Source organism: Oncorhynchus clarkii, chromosome 18 (assembly GCF_045791955.1).
Source record: "Oncorhynchus clarkii lewisi isolate Uvic-CL-2024 chromosome 18, UVic_Ocla_1.0, whole genome shotgun sequence".
NCBI lineage: Eukaryota > Metazoa > Chordata > Actinopteri > Salmoniformes > Salmonidae > Oncorhynchus > Oncorhynchus clarkii.
Genome location: NC_092164.1, coordinates 27455632 through 27475908, shown reverse-complemented (window position 1 = coordinate 27475908; position 20277 = coordinate 27455632). Strand labels below are relative to the sequence as shown.

General features: G+C 41.6%; 1 protein-coding gene across 1 annotated transcript; it reads left to right on the top strand.

Moving 5' to 3' along the window:
• The first annotated feature begins 210 nt into the window (after positions 1-210).
• LOC139372549 (cysteine and tyrosine-rich protein 1-like) lies at positions 211-18335 on the top strand. Its single transcript, XM_071112288.1, has 4 exons — positions 211-715; positions 4096-4195; positions 5524-5684; positions 15594-18335. Exons 1-4 carry the CDS (start codon positions 634-636, stop codon positions 15725-15727), a joined length of 477 nt encoding a protein of 158 aa, XP_070968389.1. The 5' UTR covers positions 211-633; the 3' UTR covers positions 15728-18335.
• Positions 18336-20277: the final 1942 nt, after the last annotated feature.

Sequence of the window (20277 nt, the reverse complement as noted above, 5' to 3'; positions counted from 1 at the left end):
TAGAGGTTCGTGGATGTTTTGTATGACATATTGAGAGGGGCGGTGGATATGTTTTGGTTTCTGACTAGGGACGTTGGTAAACAGTGTTTAAAAAAAGTTAGTTTCCTCTCAAAATGATCCTGAGATGTGTGTGTACACGACATAGACCAATATATTTTGCATTTTCAAAGTGGTCGTGATAGTGGGGGCGGTGGCGTCCTTTATGTCGGAGAGATGCAAATGTTATCGAGGTACTTCCATCCCTTTTCCCACCCAGTCAACAGTAATTTGAGAAAATAGCTGCTGCGGGGGAGGGGAAGCGCTAGGACCCACTCCAAGGAAAAAAGGAACAGAAGAAAACAACGAGGAAAGACTGAAGGAAACACTTTTAGAGATACGAACACATGAAAGAAGAAACGAATGAGACTTTTCATTCTGTTTTAAGCATTTTAATGACTGGAGCAAAGATCCATGAATTTGCGTTCATGGCTCTCTTCGATTGAACTTTTTAGAGAACTAAATTGATTGCGCATATCAGCGATGTTTCGGTGAGCGACTATATCCCATAGTCTTCTTCGTGGGCGCATATTAATGAAAAACACGGACTTTATCGTTTGGGAATAACTGTGAGCCACATTTAGAACAAGTAGGCCTATGTTATCAGTCGATATGGAAAGAACAGAGGCAGCGGGGTGGAAGTTCCTACGGGACTCTCTCCTACTTTGTGTTTTTGCCGGTAAGAGTTCGTTCATTTGTCCCTGGTTCTCTAGGATGCTTTATCGTCTTCAAATGTGTTATTATCAGCAGAAGTGTTCCTTTAACAATGGTTTACTTTTTTATTAGGCTAATTGTGAATGTGAACTCATCAACCCAATGCATGGATGGTTTCACAACGTAAACGAATGGTAGCTATCTAAATAAAACATTGCTTCAATGTAGCCGATCATTAACTTAGACATACTACCGTTCATGTACTCAATGGTAAAAGAGTCCCTCGATAAATAAAAGTGCTGTAGCTTACCGTATGTATCGCCACCTCTACAATAAAAAAGGCTCAATTGAGTTTGAATCTCATAAATGTAACCAAACAATATGCATAAAACCTTATATCAAAACTCTGAAGTGATCTACATAGAAGAAGAAAAAGTGTGTGCGAGCTTGTGTGTGTGTGTGTGGGGGGGGGGGGGGGGGGGGGGGGGGGGGGGGTGTACAAGCCTTGCTCAGCACTAGTCGCAGAACTATACTGCCATTGTCCCCAGCGTAAAAAGCGACAGGACCCGGAGGTAAGGAGCTAGACCTCAAGGGACCACCCATATAGACTCCCATCGTTGGATGACATGCACATCAAAGTGGTTACACTCCACACTTCACAGGGATGTCAATATGTTTGCGGCTCAAACATATATACAAGTAGTGCACTACTGTATATAGGGAAGAGGGATGTACCCAAATTATGTCTACTCTGTTTCAAGATTACTATTGTAGGCCCACACACGCCTTTTCAGGGTTGGAAAACAAAATCAGTCATCCATTTGTGAGGGATCTGTTGAAAATACACCAGCTTTTGAACAAAGTGAGAATAAAGCTGGAATGAAGATGAAAATCTTTGAACACACACACACACACACACACAGTAATTTGTGGCAGTATGCTTGAAGGTTGAGAAAAAGCAGGGCTGTGTCTGGGTTAAATTATGTGGTTGTTGAGGAGGGCAAACAGTGAGATATAGGACACACATCCTTTAGACAGACCGTGTGTGTTCAAATACTATATAAAAATAATCCAATACAAAACCACAAGTAGTGTTTCCAAATGTCCTTTATTTCAAGTGCTTTCTCATTTTGAGACCCCTCTCCCTGAGCCACCCCCTTCATTTCAAGTCTCTCCACTGAAGGACTCTCACCACCAGCTCTCCAAAGCCTCAGAGTGGCTGTAACCTTCAGTGCTTCATCTTTGTCGTGCTCACATACACAGAAGGTATATACACAGGTTTACACATTTTTAGATTGCATTTTAGTAATTTAGCAGATTCTCTTATCCAGAGCAACTTACAATGAGTGCATTCACCTTAAGATACTGTAGCTAGGAACGACAACACATCACAATCGTATCAGGTACAGTTTCCCTCAACAAAGTATTTATCAGCAAAGTCAGTTCTAGTGAGAAAAGAGAAATGCCTTTTTTTACACACACACACACACATATATATATATATATATATATATATATATATATATATATATATATATATATATATATATACACACACAAATAAGATTTACACACACACACTCTCCACCCAACCAAGGCTGACTAAACCACTGAAAACCAGGGTATACAAAGGGGAACGCTGTGGTGAGAGAGAGGTATCTGCAGGTTTAGACTAGTGCAGAGAGAAAGAACACAGGTGAAGTTAGTGAATAGTGTAGTTGACTAAAAGTATACGCTTTCATATAAAGAAAATATTTTCTGAAATGTCTTGTATGATCTCCATTCACATAGCCCTGTTGTCACACAACTCATCTTATTGTTATAACCCTTTTTGATGTGTGGTGTTGTGTGCTTATCGGTTTAGGGTTAAGTCCCACTCTACAGGATGAATACCCTTTAAGGCTAAATGAAGCCTTCATAAACCCTCTATAAGGACTATATATTTCCACTTACAGTTGAATTCGGAAGTTTACATAAGACTTAGGTTGGAGTCATTAAAACTCCTTTTTCAACCACTACACAAATTTCTTGTTAACAAACTATAGTTTTGGAAAATCGGTTAGGACATCTACTTTGTGCATGACACAATTAATTTTGACAACAATTGTTTACAGACAGATTATTTAACTTATAATTCACTGTATCACAATTCAGGTGGGTCAGAAGTTGACATACACTAAGTTGACTGTGCCTTTAAACAGCTTGGGAAATTCCAGAAAATTATGTCATGGCTTTAGAAGCTTCTGATAGGCTAATTGACATCATTTGTGTCAATTGGAGGTGTACCTGTGGATGTATTTCAAGGCCTACCTTTAAACTCAGTGCCTCTTTGCCTAACATTATGGGAAAATCAAAAGATATCAGCCAAGCCCTCGGCAAAACAATTGTAGACCTCCACAAGTCTGGTTCATCCTTGGGAGCAATTTCCAAACGCCTGAAGGTACCACATTCATCTGTACAAACAATAGTCCGCAAGTATAAACCCCATTGGACCACGCAGCCGTCATGCCGCTCAGGAAGGAGACATGTTCTGTCTCCAAGAGATGAACGTACTTTTGTGCAAAAAGTGCAAATCAATCCCAGAACAACAGCAAAGGACCTTGTGAAGATGCTGGAGGAAACAGGTACCAAAGTATCTATATCCACAGTATAACGAGTCTTATATTGACATAACTTGAAAGGCCGCTCAGCAAGGAAGAAGCCACTGCTTCAAAACCGCCATAAAAAAGCCAGACTACGGTTTGCAACTGCACATGGGGACAAAGATCGTACTTTTTGGAGAAATGTCCTCTGGTCTGATGAATACAAAAATATAACTGTTTGGCCATGATGACCATCATTATGTTTGGAGGAAAAAGGTAGAGGATTGAAAGCCGAAGAACACCATCCTAACCGTGATGCACGGGGATGGCAGCATCATGTTGTGGGGGTGCTTTGCTGCAGGAGAGACTGGTGCACTTCACAAAATAAATGGCATCATGAGGTAGGAAAGTGATGTGGATATATTGAAGCAACATCTCAAGACATCAGTCAGGAAGTTAAAGTCAAATTCTTGTTTTGTGAGTTTATGTGCAATATGGTTGTTTTGCTCTAGCTAAGTTACTCTTTAAAAAGCCTTGATTTTAGTGACATTTCCATATTTAGAAAAGGTTCAATTAAGCGAAAGACAACGTTTTAAGTGTATCTGCCGTAGCTGCTCTCCATTATGTTTTTAACCTTTTGTAATAGGAACATAGCATTGTGATTTTGTCCATTTAAAGGGTTTTGGAAATCTTGATTCCAAAGAGCACACTCTACCTTTCTCTCAGCATGTTAGATGCAGAGAGTGAGTGTGTGCATATGTCCGTAGTAGAGGTAGGTGTGTGTGTATATGCGTCTCCATATAATGTATCATCTCTCCTGCAGGTCACAGTGAGGCCCAGTGTGATGGCTGTGTGGAGTACTGCTGTGAAGGCTCTCCCCCTTTCTGCTGCTCCTACTACGCCTATATGGGAGATGTCCTCTCGTAAGTACACACACACGCACAATGTCACCTTCTATACATACACACATGCTCAGTCACCCTCCATCTATAAACACACACTCCCCAACTACACACACACAAATTCACTTCTCTACCACTTCACCACCTGCCCTTTCCAAATGCAGCGTATGACCTCTCAGAGGTTTGACCTTCGTCATTTGGCTCAAGAGAGCTGGCCTCTCACTTTCTCTGTCCTCTTTCTCACCAGAGTATAACACATGCTACCTGCTACAGTCCACCAATGAAGATAATCATGATATTAAAGTGTTGTGTGTGTGCATGCAACGTTAATTCATGTCACAGTTAAAATTCCCAAATTCACAGTTTGACTCATAAAGTTGATGCTAAATATGTGGGGGTTTCACAAAAAAAAAGTGCTATTGAATAGGCCCATTGAATGTGGACTCGTTTTTTTCTATCCATATAATGTAGCACTTTCAAGGCCATGGTTGTCATAAGGTAATGGGGAGGAATAATGGTTCCTTGTTTCAGGAGAGATATCTCATCTCTTTCTACAGCTTCTCCACAGCCTTTTAAATGGAGTTTGACCACATACATACACAAAAGCACACGAATATGTACACACACTCACGCTAACACAGACACATACTCACACACATACACACAGGTCTGAGTCATATAATCAGATGGTTGAGCAGATCTCCATGGTTGCCCACAGACATGTTTGGTCCGGTGTATGTTACAGGCAGCTGCTCCCAGCCTTTTTCTCAGCCCTAGATGGCCCTATCCCAAAATGCACTGCTTCTCTATAGAGCAGGGTTGTATTCATTGTAGCACACTGTAGCAAAACATTTAGCAATAAAAACTGAAATGTTTCATATTGCACGTGTCCAGGTAGACCCTCCCTGTTTCAGTCAGTTTTTTTTTCATTTGGTGTCTAGTGAATATGACCCAAACTTTGGGTCAATTCACTTTTCAATTAAGTCACATCATACATTTACATTTGAGTAATTTAGAAGACACTCTTATCCAGGGCGGCTTAAATTAATGCATTCATCTTAAGATAGCTAGGTGAGACAACAACATATCACAATATTAGCAAGTACGTTTTCCCTCAACAAAGTCGTTTTCAACAAAATAGCCTTTTTGGGGGGAGGGGTGGCCGTGGGGTTTATTTAAGATACTCTTTAACTCTTTAAGGAGGTAGGGAGGTTAATTAAAATTCCATGCAGAATTGATTTGTGAGAAGATTAATTGGATGAGATGACTTACCAGCAGCCACAAACTAGAATGAAAAGGGGAGTATTCAGTCAAAGTGACAAACGTGTGTTTGTGTGTACGTTTTCTAGGGGCACGGCGATATCGGGCATCGTGTTTGGTGTGGTGTTTCTGATGGGAGCACTGGCGGCCTTCTTCCTGTGTGTGTGCATGTGTGTGAAGAATGGGCGCGGGGCCCGGGTGGATGTGTTCAACACCTCCTACATCAACACTGTGTCCCAGGGCTACCCAGGTGAGACTGATCTAGGATCAGGTCCCTCCTGTCCATATAATCTTATTAATTATGATCAAAAAGGCTAAACTGATCCTAGGCCAGCTCTCAGAGTCCATATGGTTTCAAGTTTTATTAGTCACATGCACAAGTACAGTGAAATGCTTAAAGTCCCAATCCAGCCATTTTTATCTCAATATCAAATAATTTCCAGGTAACAATTAAGTACCTTAATGTGATTGTTTTTCCATTCAAATGGCAAAAAAATAAACAAAATTAGCTTCTTAGCAAAGAGCAATATCTCAAGCAAGAATTTTTCTATGACTGTCTGGGAGTGGTCTGAGTGGGGAGGGGAAAATTGAAAACGATCTGTTATTGTCAGAGAGGTTTGGAACTCTCTTTCTTATTGGTCTATTAACTACACGGAACAAAAATATAAACATAACATGTAAAGTGTTGGTCCCAGGTTTCTTCTTAAAAGATCCCTGAAATGTCACTCTAAAAGGGCATTATCATCATTTTCACAATTTCACGGTATTATTCCAACCTCATAGTGTGGAAATATACAGTATATAAAACAAGAAAATCACATTTGACTGCACTGGTCCTTTAACCCCTTATACTTGTGTAAATTGGCCAATATGGATAGGGCCAAATGTATATTTAAGAATAACTATAAAAAGCATATGCTTTAGCATGATAGCAATTGAAAGAGAGCACTTTGGAGATTATGGGGAAATTATCAGACCAAAGGTGAGGACAAAACAGTTCACCTTGCACGAGACTGATTCCAAACATTACACTGTTCGATCAATCAAATGTATTTATAGAGCCCTTCTTACATCAGATGATGTCAACGTGCTGTACAGAAACCCAGCCTAAAACCCCAAACAGCAAGCAATGTAGGTGTAGAAGCACGGTGGATAGGAAAAACTCCCTAGAAAGGCCGGAACCTAGAAAGAAACCTAGAGAGAAACCTAGAGAGGAACCAAGCTATGAGGGGTGGCCTCTTTTGGCTGTGCCGGGTGGAGATTATAACAGAACATGGCCAAGATGTTAAAATGTTAACAGATAACCAGCAGGGTCAAATAATAATCATCACAGTGGTTGTAGAGGGCGGAACAGGTCAGCACCACAGGAGTAAATGTCAGTTGGCTTTTCATAGCTGATCATTCAGAGTATCTCTACCGCTCTTGCTGTCTCTAGAGAGTTGAAAACAGCAGGTCTGGGACAAGGTAGCACGTCCGGTGATCAGGTCAGGGTTCCATATATGCAGGCAGAACAGTTGAAACTGGAGCAGCAGCATGACCAGGTGGACTGGGGACAGCAAGGAGTCATCAGGCCAGGTAGTCCTGAGGCTTGGTCCAAGGGCTCAGGTCCTCAGAGAGAAAGAAAGAATGAAAGAGAGAGAGAATTAGAGAGAGCTTACTTAAATTCACACAGGACACCGGATAAGACAGGAGAAATACTCCAGATATAACAGACTGTCCCTAGCCCCCCGACACAAACTATTGCGGCATAAATACTGGAGACTGAGACAGGAGGGGTCGGGTGACACTGTGGCCCTGTCCGACGATACCCCCGGACAGGGCGAAACAGGCAGGATATAACCCCACCCACTTTGCCAAAGCACAGCGCACACCACTATAGGGATATCTTCAACCACCAACTTACTATCCTGAGACAAGGCCGAGTATAGCCCACGAAGATCTCCCCCACAGCACGAACCCAAGGGGGGGCCAACCCGCACAGGAAGATCACAGTGACTCAACCCACTCAAGTGACGCACCCCTCCTAGCCAGTGACTCATCCCCTGTAATAGAGTTTGAGGCAGAGAATCCCAGTGGAGAGAGGGGAACCGGCCGGGCAGAGACAGCAAGGGCAGTTCATTGCTCCAGTGCCTTTCCGTTCACCTTCACACTCCTAGGCCAGACTACACTCAATCATATGACCTACTGAAGAGATGAGTCTAAAATATAGACTTAAAGGTCGAGACTGAGTTTGCGTCTCTCACATGGATAGGCAGATCATTTGCATAAAAATTGAGCTCTATAGGAGTAAGCCCTGCCTCCAGCTGTTTGCTTAGAAATTCTAGGAATAGTAAGGAGGCCTACGTCTTGTGACCATAGCGTACGTGTATGTATGTATGGCAAGACCAAATTGGAAAGATGGGTAGGGGCAAGTATTAAAACCTTGAAATCAGCCCTTGCCTTAACAGGAAGCCAGTGTAGAGAGGCTAGCACGGGGGGTAATATGATCACATTTTTTGTTTTTAGTCAAGATTCTAGCAGCCATGTTTAGCACTAACTGAAGTTTATTTACAGCTTTATCCGGGTAGCCGGAAAGTAGAGCATTGCAGTAGTCTAACCTAGAAGTGACAAAAGCATGGATTCATTTTTCTGCATCATTTTTTAACAGAAAGTTTCAGATTTTTGCAATGTTACTGTGAGCGGACCAAGTAATTGGGCGTCACTCTAAAGCGGAAAGGTGGAATAAACGAGTCAGGAGTAGGTTTTCTTGATTGAACACAGTTCTCTATTGAGGGCATTTGGGAAACACAAACACTCCAACATAATCAATGAATGTCTCCCAAGGACAAATCATACATCTTCTCCAGATCAAACAGGAACACAATACGATTATCTTTAAACTACAATAAAAGTCGCAGGATTGCCACCATCTTAATGGTTCTTCATGGATAGCTCCTCTGTCTCAGTGGCCATCTTCCAGAGATAGTTTTTCCCCCCTTCTCTCTGCTGGTTCCATACTCTCTCTTATAGGGGAAGGAGAATATGTCATTAGTACCGTCAGCTGTGCTTAATTGCCTCTGGCTACCTTGCCTCCCATGGCTTGTTGTGCTACTATCTGTGAGCCCAGCCTGCCCTCTAGTGGTCCTTCCACATTACATAGATGGAAAAAAGCTGTCTTTCAAACAGTCTTGATATTTTCTTCAAAAGAGAGATCAGGGGCCCAAAGTAACGCAGAGGTCATTCACAGTTTTATTTGAGATGACTGTACAACGATCAAGATTAATTGTCAGACTCAACAGAAGATGTGTTTGTTTCTTGGGACCTAGAACTAGCATCTCTGGTTTGTCCGAGTTTAAAAGTAGAACATTTGCCGCCATCCACTTCCTTATTATATCTGAAACACAAGCTTTAAGGGAGGGCAATTTTGGGGTGTCACCATGTTTCATCAAAATGTACAGCTGTGTGTCGTCCTCATAGCAGTTAACATTATGTTTCCGAATGACATCACCAAGAGGTAAATATATATATAGTAAAAACAATAGTGGTCCTAAAACGGAGCCTTGAGGAACACCAAAATTTACAAAATTTAAAGGATAAACCATCTACAGAGACAAACTGATATCTTTCCAACAGATAAGATGTAAACCAGGCCAGAACTTGTCCATGTAGACCAATTTGGGTTTCCAATCTCTCCAAAAGAATGTGGTGATCGATGGTATCAAAAGCAGCACTAAGGTTTAGGAGCACGAGGACAGATGCAGAGCCTCAGTCTGACACCATTAAAGGGTAATTTACCACATTCACAAGTGCAGTCTCAGTGCTATGATGGGGTCTAAGCCAGACTGAAGCGTTTCGTATATACATTGTTTGTCTTCAGGAAGGCATTGAGTTGCTGCGCAACAGCTTTTTCTAAAATGTTTCAAGAGAGGCTTTATTACTGCCACTTTTAGTGAGTTTGGTACACATCTGGTGGATAGAAAGCCATTTATTATGTTCAACATAGGAGGGTGAAGCACAGGAAGCAGCTCTTTCAGTAGTTTAGTTGGAATAGGGTCCAGTATGCAGCTTGAAGGTTTAGAGGCCGTGATTATTTTCATCAATGTGTCAAGAGATATAGTATTAAAAAACTTGAGTGTCTCCCTTGATCCTAGGTCCTGGCAGTGCAGACTCAGCGTCTGACACAACTGAGCGTTGGAGGAATACACAGATTTAAGGAGGAGTCCGTAATTTGCTTTCTAATGATCATGATCTTTTTGTCAAAGAAGTTCATGAATTTATCACTGCTGAAGTGAAAGCCATCCTCTCTTGGGGAATGCTGCTTTTTAGTTAGCTTTGCGACAGTATCAAAAATGCATTTGAGATTGTTCTTATTTTCCTCAATTAAGTTTGAAAAATAGGATGATTGAGCAGCAGTGAGGGCTCTTTGATACTGCACGGTACTGTCTTTCCAAGCTAGTCGGAAGACTTCCCGTTTCGTGTAGCTCCATTTCTGTTCCAATTTTCTGGAAGTTTGCTTCAAATGTTTTTAGGGGTGCGACTGCATCTAGGGTATTACGCAAGGTTAAATTGAGTTTCCCAGTTAGGTGTTTAACTGACTTTTGTACTCTGACATCCTTGGGTAGGTGGAGGGAGTCTGGAAGGGCATCTAGGAATCTTTGGGTTGTCCGAGAATTTATAGCACGACGTTTGATGATCCTTGGTTGGGGTCTGAGCAGAACTCCTTTCTAGGGAGTTTTTCCTAGCCGCCGTGCTTCTACGCCTGCATTGCTTACTGTTTGGGGTTTTAGGCTGGGTTTCTGTACAGCACTTTGATATATCAGCTGATGTAAGAAGGGCTATATAAATACATTTGATTTGATTATTTGTTGCGATTGCAAACATAATAAAATGTTGGTCCGATTAGGATTATGGATTAGGATTAACTCCTGGATTATGAGGAAAAACATTAAGATCCACAACATTTATTCCACGGGACAAAACTAGGTCCAGAGTATGACTGTGGCAGTGAGTAGGTCCGGAGATACAGTGCCTTGCGAAAGTATTCGGCCCCCTTGAACTTTGCGACCTTTTGCCACATTTCAGGCTTCAAACATAAAGATATAAAACTGTATTTTTTTGTGAAGAATCAACAACAAGTGGGACACAATCATGAAGTGGAACGACATTTATTGGATATTTCAAACTTTTTTAACAAATCAAAAACTGAAAAATTGGGCGTGCAAAATTATTCAGCCCCTTTACTTTCAGTGCAGCAAACTCTCTCCAGAAGTTCAGTGAGGATCTCTGAATGATCCAATGTTGACCTAAATGACTAATGATGATAAATACAATCCACCTGTGTGTAATCAAGTCTCCGTATAAATGCACCTGCACTGTGATAGTCTCAGAGGTCCGTTAAAAGCGCAGAGAGCATCATGAAGAACAAGGAACACACCAGGCAGGTCCGAGATACTGTTGTGAAGAAGTTTAAAGCCGGATTTGGATACAAAAAGATTTCCCAAGCTTTAAACATCCCAAGGAGCACTGTGCAAGCGATAATATTGAAATGGAAGGAGTATCAGACCACTGCAAATCTACCAAGACCTGGCCGTCCCTCTAAACTTTCAGCTCATACAAGGAGAAGACTGATCAGAGATGCAGCCAAGAGGCCCATGATCACTCTGGATGAACTGCAGAGATCTACAGCTGAGGTGGGAGACTCTGTCCATAGGACAACAATCAGTCGTATATTGCACAAATCTGGCCTTTATGGAAGAGTGGCAAGAAGAAAGCCATTTCTTAAAGATATCCATAAAAAGTGTTGTTTAAAGTTTGCCACAAGCCACCTGGGAGACACACCAAACATGTGGAAGAAGGTGCTCTGGTCAGATGAAACCAAAATTGAACTTTTTGGCAACAATGCAAAACGTTATGTTTGGCGTAAAAGCAACACAGCTGAACACACCATCCCCACTGTCAAACATGGTGGTGGCAGCATCATGGTTTGGGCCTGCTTTTCTTCAGCAGGGACAGGGAAGATGGTTAAAATTGATGGGAAGATGGATGGAGCCAAATACAGGACCATTCTGGAAGAAAACCTGATGGAGTCTGCAAAAGACCTGAGACTGGGACGGAGATTTGTCTTCCAACAAGACAATGATCCAAAACATAAAGCAAAATCTACAATGGAATGGTTCAAAAATAAACATATCCAGGTGTTAGAATGGCCAAGTCAAAGTCCAGACCTGAATCCAATCGAGAATCTGTGGAAAGAACTGAAAACTGCTGTTCACAAATGCTCTCCATCCAACCTCACTGAGCTCGAGCTGTTTTGCAAGGAGGAATGGAAAAAAAATTCAGTCTCTCGATGTGCAAAACTGATAGAGACATACCCCAAGCGACTTACAGCTGTAATCGCAGCAAAAGGTGGCGCTACAAAGTATTAACTTAAGGGGGCTGAATAATTTTGCACGCCCACTTTTTCAGTTTTTGATTTGTTAAAAAAGTTTGAAATATCCAATAAATGTCGTTCCACTTCATGATTGTGTCCCACTTGTTGTTGATTATTCACAAAAAAATACAGTTATGTAAAAATACATCTTTATGTTTGAAGTCTGAAATGTGGCAAAAGGTCGCAAAGTTCAAGGGGGCCGAATACTTTCGCAAGGCACTGTATGTTGGACAAAACCCACTGAGTCGATGTTGATTTTATGTGCAACTTACATTTACTTTTCTTTCATTGAAATGGCGTGGAAACAACATTGATTCAACCAGTGTGTGCCCTGTCATTAGCTAAGTTATAAAATACAATCTTACCGTGTCAGGCTTTCAAAGGGCACTTCAGCCAAGCAGATTGTAATTTTGATGCACATGGAATGGAGTCATTAGCGCATTCAAGTGCTTGTTTAACTGGAACTAAAAAGGAACATTGTTACATCAAATGCCTGTTTGCCTAAGACTGATGCCATGCAAGCGCTTGTATGCATGTACTCATGCATACACACACTTGCATTCAAACGAACACACGTGCACAGACACGGACACACACACATACACGAATGTAAATAGTGCCACACATGCACAGAAATGCATACAGTTGGCCTAGCTGTCATGATTTTTGTTTTCTGTTGTCCTTTGTTTTTGTTTTTTTCTCTCTTTTGTTTTTTTTGTTGGTTGTTGGCGTATTGGGTCGGTGGTGGTTTTGGTTGGGTTGGAGGGGGATGGTGGCTTAGGGGGGATAGAGATGGGGGGTGGGGGGAGGTTTTTTGAGGGGAACTTATGGGAGGGTTCTTGGATGGTGAGGGGAAGCTCTCGAGGGGATCTGTGGGGGGGGATCTTGGATGGTTGGAGGCCTGGCATTTGAGAGCTTGGGCCGGTGGCCGAGAGGTTGCTGGTTCGGGTCCCCGATTTTACTGGGTAGGGATCTATTCTTGTGCTATTGGGCAGGGCACTTGACCCTGGTTGCTCCTGTGGGTCGCTCTGGGTGGGAATGTCTGCTAGATGACTGAAAGTAATGTAAATGCTGAGCAGCTTCACTGCAGGTAGATTGTATGTTAAAAAAGGTGCATGTTCTGTGGATATTTATTTATATAATATGACAAACCATAGGCCCAATCTGTTCAGGACAACCCAGGGTTTAATGCATGTCATCCTTGTAACTGTGAATCAAACACAGTGGTCACAAACGTTGATACTGAAAATTACATGAGTTTCCAAATATGGAAAAATGAAGTGCACATTTGTACTCACGGGTCTGTGGTTTCCTTGTATGACATCAAAGCTGTATTTATTATAATCCTCAATGTCTCATCTTTCAGAACACATCCACTCCACTCTATTTACAGCATTTCCCTCACACAGACAACAACAAATGTGCAAAAGTAGCACAATTAGAGGGAGGAATGGGAGGATCTTGTCAGTGCTCAAGTTTATAACTGCTGTCAGTCAAAACCCATACACGCTGTGAAGAGGAGAACCTGAGCTCTGACGTCATGTATAGCATGTTACTACTGTACAGCCACTGCAGGCGCTTATCAATGCCATTTTCAACCCGTATACAGGATGACAGGGGCTGTGAGTAGGAAGGGTTACTACCTTGCAAGCCCAGTGCAGTATTCAGTATCAAAATACTATAACAAAAAAAAAAAAGAGAAATAAAGGAATAACAAAACATAAGACTGTAAGCTATATACAGGGTCAGTGCCAGTACCAAATGTACAATGTGCAGGGATAATGGAGTAGTTGAGGTAGATAGGTACATGTAGGCAGGGATTACGAGAAAGTGACTGGTAGCAGGATAAATAATAATAATAATAATAATAGTAACCAACATAGCAACAGCATAAGTGTGCATGATTGCGAGTGTATGTATGTGGTTGTTAGTGTGTGCATATGGGTAGAGACCTGTGAGTGTGCATACAGTACCAGTCAAAAGTTTGGACACACCTACTCATTCAAGGGATTTTCTTTATTTTTACTATTTTCTACATTGTAGAATAATAGGGAAGACATCAAAACTATGAAGTAGCACATATGGAATCATGTAGTAACCAAAACAGTGTTAAACAAATCTAAATATATTTTATATTTGAGATTCTTCAAAGTAGCCACCCTTTGCCTTGATGACAGCTTTGCACACTCTTGGCATTCTCAGCTTCATGAGGTAGTCACCTGGAATGCATTTCAATTAATAGGTGTGCCTTCTTAAAAGTTAATTTGTGGAATTTGTTTCCTTCTTAATGCGTTTGAGCCAATCAGTTGTGTTGGTCAAGGTAGGGTTGGTGTATAGAACATAGCCCTATTTGGCAAAAGACCAAGTCCATATTATGGCAAGAACAGCTCAAATAAGCAAAGAGAAATGACAGTCCATCACTATTTTAAGACATGAAGGTCAGTCAAATAGGAACATTTCAAGAACTTTAAAAAGTTTCTTCAAGTGGAGTCGCAAAAACCATCAAGCTCTCTGATGAAACTGGATCTCATTATGTCCACCACAGGAAAGGAAGATCCTGAGTTACCTCTGCTGCAGAGGATAATTTCATTAGAGTTACCAGCTTGAGAAATTGCAGCCCAAATAAATGCTTCACAGAGTTCAAGTAACAGACACATCTCAACATCAACTGTTCAGAGGAGACTGCGTGAATCAGGCCTTCATGGTTGAATTCCTGCAAAGAAACCACTACTAAAGGATACCAATAATAAGAAGAGACTTGCTTGGGCCAATAAACGTGAGCAATGGACATTAGACCGGTTGGAATCTATTCTTTGTTCTGATTCTGAGTCCAAATTTGAGATTTTTGGTTCCAACCACCGTGTCTTTGTGAGACGCAGAGTAAGTGAACGGATTATCTCCATTTGTGTGGTTCCCCAATGTGAAGCATGGAGGAGGAGGTGTGATGGTGTGGGGGTGCTTTGCTGGTGACACTGTCTGCGATTTATTTAGAATTCAAGGCACAGTTAACCATTATGGATTCCACAGCATTCTGCAGCGATACACCATCCCATCTGGTTTGCGCTTAGTGGGACTATCATATATTTTTCAACGGGACAATGACCCAACACACCTCCAAGCTGTGTAAGGGCTATTTTACCAAGAAGGAGAGTGATGGAGTGCTGCATCAGATGACCTAGCCTCCACAATCACCCGAACCACTGCGCCTCCACTAACTGGCTGAGCCGAAAACCAATTTACCCGTTTCCCTGCAGTGCAATGATTCCATCACTAGAGGACATTGCTCCTCCACCAATGACCAACACATACTGAAGTCTAGAATGTTTCTACCAATGCAGGCTGCTGAGGGGAGAACAGCTCATAATAATGGCTGGAATGGAGACAATGGAAGGGTATCGAAACGTTGTTTCCATTGGTTGAAACCATTCCATTGACTCCAGTGGAGTCTGGTGTTGTCTTTGTGTTTCATACGGTTCCAAAAACTCCATTCCAGCCATTACAATGAGCCTGTACTCCTATAGCTGCTGCCAGCCTCCTCTGACTCCATTCCAGTCTCTACTATGAGCCATCCTCTCCTCAGCAGTCTCCACTGGTTTCTAAAGCCCATCAAAACAGATACAATGACATGGCAGGGTCTGTTGTACTTGTATGTTGTATGTGTGTATTGGCATAATCTTTCTTTATCCAGCAACTACTGATGATAAACACTTTTCTCTCTCTGTGTCTTTCTGCCTCTCTCTCTTTCTCCAGGACCCCCACCTCCCTACACCTATGACTATGAGATGTACCCTTCGGCCATGCGCCCCCCTCCCTACACCCCCACCCCACCCAGGATAGACAGCTACTCACCTCCCCCTCCGTATCCGAGCTGTAATCGCAAATGACTTGAAGACAAAATGGAGAATCCTGCTCAGGCTACTTGCCCTTCTGAAGGAGCACATCTTGGATTAAGTTTATGCAGTGTTCTAGCAGAGAAAGATGAGACTGTAAGCATTTCCTTTCAAACATCTGGATCACTTAAAATGACTGCATGTGGACTGGACCACTTTGACCTCTTCTTGTGGGTGTGATTGGGTCAATTGAACTGACTGGTGTCAACTGGTGACTGGGGGGGGGGGGGGGGGGTGAACCTCAATCACTTAAAATGACTGTGTGGAATGATCCACTTTTGACTATTTGATGTAGGGGTGGTGGGGGGTGAATACCACTTTAGTTGTATTTGACTCATGATAATGAATGAGTGAGGGAACAAAGTTGTACCATTTCTCTGGTAGAGATGACTGTTAGCTGGCTTTCCTTCAGGTCAGTGCTCTTCCCTATCTTATTTCTACAAGGCAAAGGAGAGAACTGTAGCCTCGTCCTAGATATGTTTGTGCTGTATTACCAATTGCTTCATGTGGAAATTACCTGAGGACATGGCGAGACAGCACACACAAATCTGGGACCAGGCTAGGAAAACTGTGTAAAAATATGAATTGTACTATAGAAATAGGATGGTAAACATACGTGTCCGGGGTGAAGTTTCCCCTAGGTACAGATATACAGTCGTATCAGCTTCCCCTCCCCCAATCCTAACCTTAACTATTAGTGGAGATAGTACAAAACTGATCTAAAATCTAAATCAAACTTTATTTGTCACATGCGCCGAATACAACAGGTATTATACCTTACCATGAAATGCTTATTTACAAGCCCTTAACCAACAATGCAGTTCAAGAAAGAAAACAATATTTACCAAATAAACTAAAGTAAAAAATTATAAAAGGTAAAACAATAAAATTACAATAACGAGGCTATATATGGGGGGAACCGGTACTGACCTCCTCCTCTGACCTCCTATAGGCAGTCTCAGAATTGTTGGTAATCTGGCCTACCACTGTTGTGTCATCAGCAAACTTAATGATGGTGTTGTGTTTTGCTGGATCTGTTGGGGTGGTAGGCAAATTGGAGTGGTTCTAGGGTGTCTGGGAGGATGCTGTTGATGTGAGCCTTCAAAGCACTTCATGGCTACCGATATGAGCGCTACAGGTGGTAATAATTTAGGCAGGTTACCTTCACTTCCTTACGCACAGAGACTATGGCGGTCTGCTTGAAACATGTAGGTATTACAGACTCGGTCAGGGAGAGGTTGAAAACGTCAGTGAAGACACTTGACAGTTGGTCCGAGCATGCTTTGAGTACACGTCCTGGTAATCCGTCTGGCCCAACATTCAGCTTTGTGAATGTTGACCTGTTTAAATGTCTTGCTCACATCGGCTACTGAGAGCATTATCACACAGTCTTCCGGAACAGCTGGTGCTCTCATGCATGCTTCACTGTTGCTTGGCTCGAAGCGAGCATAAAATGGATTTAGCTTGTCTGGTAGGTTTGTGTTACTGGGCAGCTCATGGCTAGGTTTCCCTTTGTAGTCCATAATAGTTTTCAAGCCCTGCCACATCCGACGAGCGTCAGAGCCAGTGTAGTAGGATTCAATCTTAATCCTGTATTGACGCTTTGCCTGTTTGATGATTCGTCTGAGGGCATAGTGCGATTTCTTAAGTGTCGTATTGGTGTCCCACTATTTGAAAGCGGCAGCTCTAGCGTTTAGCTCAATGCGGATGTTGCCTGTAATCCTTGACTTCTGGTTGGGATATATACACTACGGTTCAAAAGTTTTGGTCACTTAGAAATGTTCTTGTTTATGAAAGAAAATTACATTTTTTTTGTCCATTTACAATAACATCAAATTGATCAGAAATACAGTGTAGACATTGGTAATGTTGTAAATGACTATTGTAACTGGAAACAGCAGATTTTTTAAATGGAATATCTACATAGGCGTACAGAGGCCATTATCAGCAACCATCACTCTTGTGTTCCAATAGGATGTTGTGTTAGCTAATCCAAGTTTATAATTTTAAAAGGCTAATTGATCATTAGAAAACCCTTTTGCAATTATGTTTGAACAGCTAAAAACTATTGTTCTGATTAAAGAAGCAATAAAACTGGCCTTCTTTAGACTAGTTGAGTATCTGGAGCATCAGCATTTGTGGGTTCAATTACAGGCTCAAAATGGCCAGAAACAAATAACTTTCTTCTGAAACTCGTCACACTATTCTTGTTCTGAGAAATGAACGCTATTCCATGTGAGAAATTGCCAAGAAACTGAAGATCCCATACAACCCTGCTTACTACACCCTTCACAGAACAGCGCAAACTGTCTCTAACCAGAATATAAAGAGCAGTGAGAGGCCCCGGTACACAACTCAGCAAGAGGACAAGTACATTAGTGTCTAGTTTGAGAAAGAGATGCTTCACAAGTCCTCAACTGGCAACTTCATTAAATAGTACCTGCAAAACACCAATCTCAACGTCAGCAATGAAGAGGCGACGCCGGGATGCTGGCCTTCTGAGTTGCAAAGAAAAAGACATCTCTCAGACTGGCCAATAAAAAGAAATATATAGAATAAATAATATGGGCAAAAGAACAGACACTGGACAGAGGAAGATGGGGGGAAAAAGTGTTATGGACAGACTAATCTAAGTTTGAGGTGTTCAGACCACAAAGAAGAACATTCATGAGACGCATAAAAAAAATGAAAAGATGCTGCAGGAGTGCTTGACGCCATCTGTCAAGCATGGTGGAGGATATTTGATGGTCTGGGGGTGCTTTGGTGGTGGGAGATTTGTACATGGTAAAAGGGATCTTGAAGAAGGAAGCCTATCACTCCATTTTTGTCCAGTTCGAGGTGAGTAATCGCTGTTCTGATGTCTAGAATTATTTTCAGTCATAAGAGATGGTAGCAGCAACATTATCCACAAAATAAGTTAGAAACAACGCGAAAAAACTAACATTTAGTTAGGAGCCCGTAAAATGTCAGCCACCCCTCCGGCGCTATTGTCCAGATCAGCATCTAGGGGAAACTTCACCCTACTCTGATCAAGGCTACCTGTATGTGCACAGTGAAGACAGGTCTTGACCTGCTCTCGGAGGACTGGGGAATGATGGGTTAATGATGAAATGAATCCTGTGATGGTGATGTTTCTCAACAATCTTTCAGTGTTTATATGTTGTCACTATGAACATGTGCAGGATTAAAGTTAAATTAAAGTTTCCAAATCATATTGTCTACTCTGCCTCAATAAATACCCAAGAAAACATCTAAAGTCAGTACACCAGTCAATAAGGAAGTACTCAAAAAGCCCTCTTGTTAGTAAAGTCTAAGTAAAATGAAGACGATTGAAATTAATTGTGCCTACTCGAATTTGCACAATGAGCTGTCCATTGATTGTGCAGGGTCTGCTGCTTCAAGGTTCAGCACCACAATGTAAGTTACTCAAATCTGTCTTATTGTGAGGTCAATAACTAATAAATACATCATGTGCAAGAAACACATATTTTTTAATAAATTAAATTATGGTAGTAGCAAAGTATCAAAGTGGACCTCTGGTTCTCATTCTCATCTTCACGCTCTCCTCAAACTGAACAGAACATAGGCTAGTCCTCACAAAATATATATTTTTTTTATAGGCCTAATCAAAAATTATTTTTGGAAGAAACCTTTGACTCTTGAACTGCCAACGTAGTGGTAAAGCAGTGTGTAATGCAGCCAAGGTTTGTTTACACCATCCCTTCTTCTATTATGGTAGTAGCAAACTATCAAAGTGGACCTCCGGTTCTCATTCTCATCTTCGCGCTCTCCTTTGCTCTGTGCTTCTCTGAGCATGCACATCCTAGCCTATAGACTATACGCTATGGATAATTGGATTGAGACCACACTAAATAGCCTATAGGTGCAATTGATATTGCACGCCCAATAGAGAATCAGAGATAAGACACACATCGATATATAGCCGAATAAGCAACTCATACTAAAACACTGAGAAATATTTAAATCTAATCAATTACAAATTACATGACCCTCCCCTGGACTAGATTTAAAACATACTAAACCCTCCCCTTGACTGACATTTAAAAAGCATGACCCTCTCCCAGTTTCCTCCAGGTAACCATTCTGTAAATTTTGATCCGTCCCTAACTCATACGCATTTATGTACTGAAAATGGGAATACCTGTGTAAATAGTTAGTTTACAGATAATTTGTAAATCCGTAATAAGAAATAATGATTCATTACGTATAAACTGGTATCTATAGCCCACTTGTACGAAGTTGTATAAACCCTAAAGATAACTTTTTTAAAGACATATGTCCTTATTTCATGGTAGGTAGCCAACCCCTAACTTTTCTCAGATTTCTCTCAGAGGAGATAATGAACAATCAATTAAATTGGATAACAAGGCAATGTACACAGCTAGTCACCAAATGTAGGCTATGCTACCATTTGGTTACCATCTGCCTTTCATAGGCCTGGAAATGTAATAGGTTCCAGGGTTGGTCTGGGTTGAGCAGGGAGAGTGAAGCAGAGGCAGACAACAAACAGGACAGATTTCAAC